The sequence below is a fragment of the Panthera pardus genome, unplaced genomic scaffold (genome assembly GCF_024362965.1).
Source record: "Panthera pardus isolate Hobbes unplaced genomic scaffold, ASM2436296v1 HiC_scaffold_5, whole genome shotgun sequence".
Taxonomy (NCBI): Eukaryota; Metazoa; Chordata; class Mammalia; order Carnivora; family Felidae; genus Panthera; species Panthera pardus.
In genome coordinates, this window is record NW_026526980.1 from 19,278,831 (window position 1) to 19,285,766 (window position 6,936).

General features: G+C 53.6%; 1 protein-coding gene across 1 annotated transcript; it reads right to left on the reverse strand.

The window, feature by feature from the left end:
• Positions 1-363: 363 nt before the first annotated feature.
• On the reverse strand, positions 364-5,699 carry ORAI3 (ORAI calcium release-activated calcium modulator 3). Its single transcript, XM_019436333.2, has 2 exons — positions 5,232-5,699; positions 364-1,852 (listed from the first exon to the last, which is right to left on the reverse strand). The coding sequence occupies exons 1-2, from the start codon at positions 5,457-5,459 to the stop codon at positions 1,193-1,195; spliced, it is 888 nt and encodes a 295-aa protein (XP_019291878.1). The 5' UTR covers positions 5,460-5,699; the 3' UTR covers positions 364-1,192.
• Positions 5,700-6,936: the final 1,237 nt, after the last annotated feature.

Below are 6,936 nucleotides of genomic sequence, written 5' to 3' on the forward strand. Positions count from 1 at the left end.
CTGAAATGGAAATGGTGAAGACTTGTCTCTTGAGGTCATTGTGAGGGTTAAATAAGATATCCTTGCTCCTAGTATGTAGTAGTCACTCAAGAAAGAAACTTACACTTTAGAAAGAAACTAAATCATCAATGGAAGAGATGGAGACTCAAGAACAAGAGTGCAAAAATTTTAGCCTTGGAATAACTCAGTCTCCAATCCGAAGATACTGGTCCCTGCCAGCACCAGAAGGGGATCATATCTGGAACCATTTTCCCACCCCCCCCCCCCCCGCCCCAGGTACACCTGCTTCCACCTGGCTCTTAGGAGTAAGTCACCTGATCCCAAGGAGGCCCCCTCTTCACCCCATTCACAGCCACAGGGACATCTGTGAAACACATTTTATTATACAAAACAAGGTGCATCAAAAATTCAGTGTGAGAATAGCTCTGTATTCCAAGGGCTAGTGACTGGATCCTCTCCCTTAAAACCTCCGCACCCCAAACCCTTACTAGAGAGTCAGGTTGGGCACACAGGCCCTCAGTCTCCAAAGATCTCCAGCCCTGGCCCAGGAGAGTGAGAACCAGACGCAGAAGCTTAAGTGTGGGTCTAGGGCAGTGGGGCAGGCACTTGAACCTCCAAAAATAGCGAGGCTCCTCCTAGGAAAGAGTGGACCTATGTCTGGGTTAGAAACACCCAAATCCTTCTCTTCAGCAACTAAAGCAAAAATGTGGAACCCATCAAAATCTGGAGATGGGGAAAAGCTTTCTCAAAATGCCAACCATAAAGTAGATTCTACAAAAATAAAGCAAGAGTTAGCTACCTTCTGAGGCAGCTGGGTGGGTGTGTAACCTCTGACTTCCACATCCTGTACAGGGTTAAGGTGTTAAGGGTCAGCACCAAAGGTCTGACCAGGGTCTCCCTGCCTCCCCTCTAGCTACATGAGACTTGGACTGAAGACCTTCTACTTCCTCCTCTGCTCCTCCCAGCCCAGATATAGACAGACTGGGATAGACTGACAACGAGGAGAATCCCTGGGAATGTAAAAGCTGCCCCCAAGGCCCACCCCAAAGGACTCGGAAACCAGGAGTCTGGTCTCTACCTGGGAGTGGCCACAGGGGTGGCTCCTGGCAGGGGCAAGGAATGGGGTCTGTGGACCTGGGTCCTCTTGCAGACCGGAGGGAGGCAGTGTTTACAGTAGTGGTTGACATCAGCCTCACACAGCCTGCAGCTCCCCCTGCAGGCGACTCAGCTCCTCTAACTCTTGCTTGTGGCGGTCTGTCTTATGTGCCACCAAGGAGCGATAGAAATGCAGGGCAAAGGCCACGAATACAAGCCCCACAGGTACCATGATTGCTGTGGAGGCCATAGCTGCTTGCCAGCCTGGTCCATGGGCTCCTCCACCAACACATGCTTGCCGGGGTGGGCAGGCCTCAGATGGCTCAGCCTGTGATGGGGCTACAGAAGTAAAGGATGGCTTGAAAGCTGGACTAAGGGAGGTGGTCACTGGTGACAGAGTCCCAGGCACCTGGGAGGCAGGTACCAAAGGGGCTGGTGTGCCCGAGGGTGCCCCAATGGGCACAAACTTGACCCAGCCAACCAGAACAACTTCAGCGAGGAAAAGGAAGGTGCCCAAGGCAGTGGAGAAGCCCCAGGCCAGCTCCACATAGCGGTGGAGTCGCTGGTGTGGAGACTGGTGGACAGAGTTGAGGTTGTGGATGTTGCTAACGGCTTCTATGTGGGGCAGCAGACAGGTGGAGACCATGAGTGCAAAGAGGTGCACAGCCACTAGCACGGTGGTGCAGGCACTAAAGGCCACCAGCAGGCCTGGCGGGTATTCGTGGTTGCTCTCCAGCTGTACCTCCACCATGGCCACCTGTGGGGACAGAGATGGATTGAGTGCCTATAACCTCTTTGGCAGTAGAGGGTTGTTTTACCTGTTGGTATACATTACCAAGGTATCCCTAGGTGCCTGGCAGGAAGAAGGTGCTTAGTCTCTGTTGAGTGAATGAATTGGTAGCCTCGGTAAGGCTCTGTCCTGTACTGGCTTTGGTTTCTGCACCTGGCTATTGAGAGAGCTGGATGACACATTTCTGGAAATCTTACCTTGTTATCACCTAGGGGTTAAAAAACAGATTCTGGAGCTGGGCCAACTGGGTTCACTCTCAGCTCTACAAGCTGACAAGTGACATATAGCTCAATGCCTTAATTTCCTCATCTGGAAAGTGGGGATTGATAATAATATCTACCTGCCTTACAGGGTTGTTGTAAAAATTAAATGAGATAATGTACACCAAGTAATAAGAATAGTATAAGGCACAGAGTACGTGCTAGTTAATTGTGTTGTTATTATTAATTATTAACTGTTATTAACACTAGTGTTCTTAACACTGTCAATAGTGTTATTAACACTGAAGTCTGGGGTGCCTGGGTGGCTCAGTTGGTTAACTGGGCCAACTTTGGCTCAGGTCATGATCTCATGGCTCATGGATTCGAGCTTCGCGTCGGGTTCTGTGCTGACAGCTCAGAGCCTGGAGCCTGCTTCAGATTCTGTGTCTCCCTCTCTCTCTGCATCTCCCCCACTTGCACTCTCTCTCTCCCTCTCAAAAAATAAACAGTAAAAAAATTAAAAACAAAACAAAAAAACACCAAAGTCTAAGGCTAGTGCCTGCAAATTGGTATACCATGAATCCAAGCCAGCTTTGCACATGTTTTGCTTGGCTCATACACTGTGTTTTTTAAGGAATTAGGTTGAACTTTTAAAACTCTAGAGATTTCAGGGCACCTGGATGGCTCAGTCAGTTAGGCGTCCAGCTTTGGCTCAGGTCATGACCTCTCGGCTTGTGAGTTTGAGCCCTGCATTGTGCTCTGTGCTGACAGCTCAGAGCCTGGAGCCTGCTTCAGATTCTGTGTCTCCCTCTCTCTCTGCCCCTCCCCTGATCATGCTGTCTCTCAAAAATAAATAAACATTAAAAAAAAAAAAATTTTTTTTAACTCTAGAGATTTCATATAAATATCTCTATTTCTGGATCCTCTTGAAAATTTGGAAGATCTGGTTACACTAGGCCCACATTCCTGCATGGCAACTACCAGCTAGAATTGAGTCATGACTGCTCCCCTGCTCCCTTTGGACAGGTCATGGGGTCTCCTGATAGCCACAGTCCCCACCCAGCCAACTTGGAGTCCATATTAAACTGCCTGTCCTTTGCAAACATTTGCGCTGGTGATCCTGTTCTAGGCTTGTGTAAATTTGGATTCTAGAGTCAGACTACCTAAGTTCAAATTCTGCCACTTACTTGCTGTGGGATCCTGGGCAGGTGTCTTAACATCTCTGATCCTGTTTTCGCATCTGTAAAATGGCCATAGTAGTGGTACCTACTTCATAGAATAATAAACGTGATGCACGTAAAAGCTCTAAGCACATTGCCTGGTACTGCATGACAGTGTAATACAATTTGTATGTTATTCTAACCCAGGCTACCCAGATACCAGAATCTGGATCTTTCCCCATGCCTAGTTCTTACAGGATCCATTATATTGCTCTGGGGCTGAGAGAAAGAAGGTACAGAACCTGGAAGATGGTGGTAGGAAGACAAGGCTAAGTATTTTGGGAAATTGGGCCATGGTGAGTGTTAGCAGGTGTTTTCCACTGACAGTGATCTGGGCCAGGCCTAGTCCTGGTTTCTCCCAGAGCCTGACCCAGTCTTGCTCTCCCCTGGCCAGAGTGGGGCCAGTCTGCCCCCAGAACCTACTCATCTGGTCTTTTGATCCTGCAGAGAAGGTCCTGGTGCTTAAGCTGTCACCTCAGCAACATGCAAGTCCAGCAGCAGGCCAGATTGTCCCCTTGGGAACAGGCTGGACCATGGGATGGATGGGGGTGAGGGACCTCTCTCAGCTAGGTCCAGGAAGTTGCTTCCTTCCCTCTCCAGTCTGTACAGGAGAAAAAGAGCCACTTCACTGTCTCTAGCTGACCCCACATCAGGAAAACTGGACTGGCCTATGGATACTGGGTCCCTATACAGAAAATGATAGAACTCGGATGACCCTTAAGGGTAGACTTTTCCTCTCATCATTCAAATACATAGGCTATGGTAAAGAGAAAGAGGCAGAGACTAACCCAAATCACCTAGTGTTGTGACTCCTCTATCCCCATGTCCGTATGTTCCTATGAAGACTCCCCACCAGCTTGCTTGCTTTTTCCTGTTGTGTTGGTGGGGAAACTCTGGACTAACAGAGTCCAGTGATCCTGGGCCCTAGTTCATTCTGTATCCTTCATCTGCTGAGTGCTCTTGGCAGAGGCACTGCCCCATTCTGGGCCTTGGCTTCCATGCCTCTCCAATTAACAGACAGGCTGAGCCATCTCTGATGCGTGTCTTGTTCTGACATGCTGGGATCTAGAGTTTGATGACAAGAATCAGCTCATCCTGGGGCGGGTACTTGCAAGCTACAGAGAGCGCACCCTCCATGATCTCAGTTTCCCACTGGACTGCGAGGGGGAGGATGCCTGTTCAGGGTCACACAGCTGGCCACAGGCTGGGAGGAGCCAGGGTTTGTGTCTGCTGACTCCTCCTGACCCTGAGATTCCCTCAGTCCCATTTCCTCCGCTGGGCCTGTTGGCTGATATCATCCTCCCACACCTGCAGTTTATCAGTTCCGAAATCACATATCAGCTTCCTAATCAGCTTCTTTCCCCAGCAGCTTCCTCACAGGCATCCTCTCTGCTCAGAGCTGTCCTGCGTTACACCAAGCACTCTTTGTGATTGCTAGGAACTGGCCACCCTCCTTGGGATGGGGCCACCTTCAGCTGGGTGACTACGTTTATTCATTTTTTTGTCTTTGACTCTCCCAGCCCTGTTTTTATAGCTCCCACCAAACTCTGATTTGCCTTTGAATCTCTCATGGCAACCTAGTAAGGACTTCTGCCTGGGACCGTGCTCCTTTGGGACCTCTTTGCCCCACCCTTGCATATATATCCCCGTTGGTGATTTGTCTCCCCTCAGGACACCTTTCGGGCTTGTTTATCCTCCTTCTGGCCCGGTTTATGCTAGGGGTCTTCTTACACACTTACTTACACACACACACACACACTCAGAAAAAGGGACTGGAGTAGTCCCTTGGGACCTTGTTTGTACTCCTTTACCTCTTAAAAACCCCTTCCTCTGTCCCGTCTCCCGTGGGTACCCGTTTACTTCGTCCACGACCCCATGCCCCCATGTGCCTCACCCCCACCCTGTGCGCCCCTTCCCTCCCCTCACCATGGCGAAGCCCGAGAGCAGGGCAGACGTGCGGCTGGAGGCTTTGAGCTTGGCCCGGCTGAGGTAGAGGCGGCGCCAGCTGAGCGCCCGCAGCGAGTGCTGACTGGCCCCCATGAGGTCCAAGTAGCCCCGGTGCACGAACTCTCGGTACGTGGCCGAGCCCGCGGGGCTCTCGGCCTCCGGGTTCAGCGGGGCCTGTTCGCCCGCGTCCCCCTCGCCGCCCTTCATCCTGGGGGCCGCAGCACTGGGCGGGCTGGGCGGTCACGGGGGCCCCGAGTCGCCCTGGGGGCCCCAGGAGGGCAGGCCCCGGCCGGCAGAAGGCCCCATCCCACGGCGGGGCTAGCGGGGATGCGGGCGGCGGGCTCCCACGAAGAGGCGCCCAGGCGAAGCCGAAATAGCAGGCGTCTGCAGGGAGACCTCGGGGCCAAAGCGGGACAGCAGAGGCCGAAACCGGAACTAGGACGGAGGCGGAGTCGGAGCGGCCACATGATGGGGTGGAGCCGGGGAACTGTGGGCCGAGATCCCGAGGGACCCCGCGACCCAAGGCCACTTCACTATCGCCCAGGTGCCGGAACCCCGAGGAGGCAAACGCCTAGCCCCAGCGTGTGACTTGGGGGTCCCCGAGCCCTGGACCATTGAGGCACATCTGGACACCCCCTAGATGTCCAGACCTCCAATCCCCTCCCCCCTAAATGATGAGCTGGCGAAAGGTAAACCTATCCACCTTTAGGGATCACAGGACGTCCGGCATCCTCAGTTCCGGGAAGCTTAGGGGACGCGAAGAACTCCCAGATCCATCCAAGCAGCCCCCTTCGGGAGGCCCAAAGCATGAGCATTCCAGTCAGGCCAGCTCTACCCCCACCCCAACGCCGAAGAGACACACACGAACGCGGCAGCACTGGCTGGAAGATTTTGAGTTTTATAGCAAACCGTATTGTACAGACCCGGGGCCCAGGGGCCCAGCCCGGCTGGGACCCCCATTTGCCCCCGCCGGGCTGCCTCCTCCCCCTCCCCAAGCGGTCCCATTATCAAGCCTTTCGCCATACCCAGAACCCCCTCCCCTCCGGCCTTTGGTCCGCCCAGTCCCTCCCCCCACCCTCGCACCTCCCTGTTACCTGAGGTATGTGGATAGATCCCCCCTCCCCTACATGGTACAACCCGGCTGCCCCGGGAGGCCGGGGCTGAGGGGCGGGACCTGGCCCCAACTCCTCCCCCTGCCTCCTCAAACCCCGCCCCCATCCTGGAGGGGGGCAGGGGAGGGCCAAGAGTCTGTTACTAAGTTCCCATGGCAACTAAGAGGGGCCATTTCCAGCCTTAGCACTGGCTTTGGGAGGTGTCCATTGGCTGCTATTTCCATGGCAACCAGGAGTGGCAGTTCCCTGGGCAAATGGGATACAAGTTTCCATGACGATGAAAGAGAGGGAAGAGCCAGGCTGGAGGAGTCCCATCTTTCCCATCATTGGGCTGGCACCCCACCCCCTCCCCCACCCCCGGTCAGGAGGGTGGAGCTGCTCAATACAGTAAAGCATGAGAGAGCCTGGGGGTGGCGCAGTCCAAGCAGGGTGCCCACTGGTCCAGTCTCAGTCTCAGTCCAAGCGGATCAGTCCCCTCACTCTGGCTCCCCCAGGTCCGAGGTTCCCCCGGTTCAAGTAACACTTCAGTACAGATGAATGTTCAAGTATTGTGTGGGGAGGCAGGCAGGGGG

What these genes read in the sequence shown, in the direction of transcription:
- ORAI3 (XM_019436333.2), bottom strand. Translation starts at nt 5,459, where the DNA reads ATGAAGGGCGGCGAGGGGGACGCGGGCGAACAGGCCCCGCTGAACCCG. An exon ending in TGCTCTCGGGCTTCGCCATG is followed by an intron (nt 1,853 to 5,231) that starts GTGAGGGGAGGG and finishes CTGTCCCCACAG; the next exon opens with GTGGCCATGGTGGAGGTACA.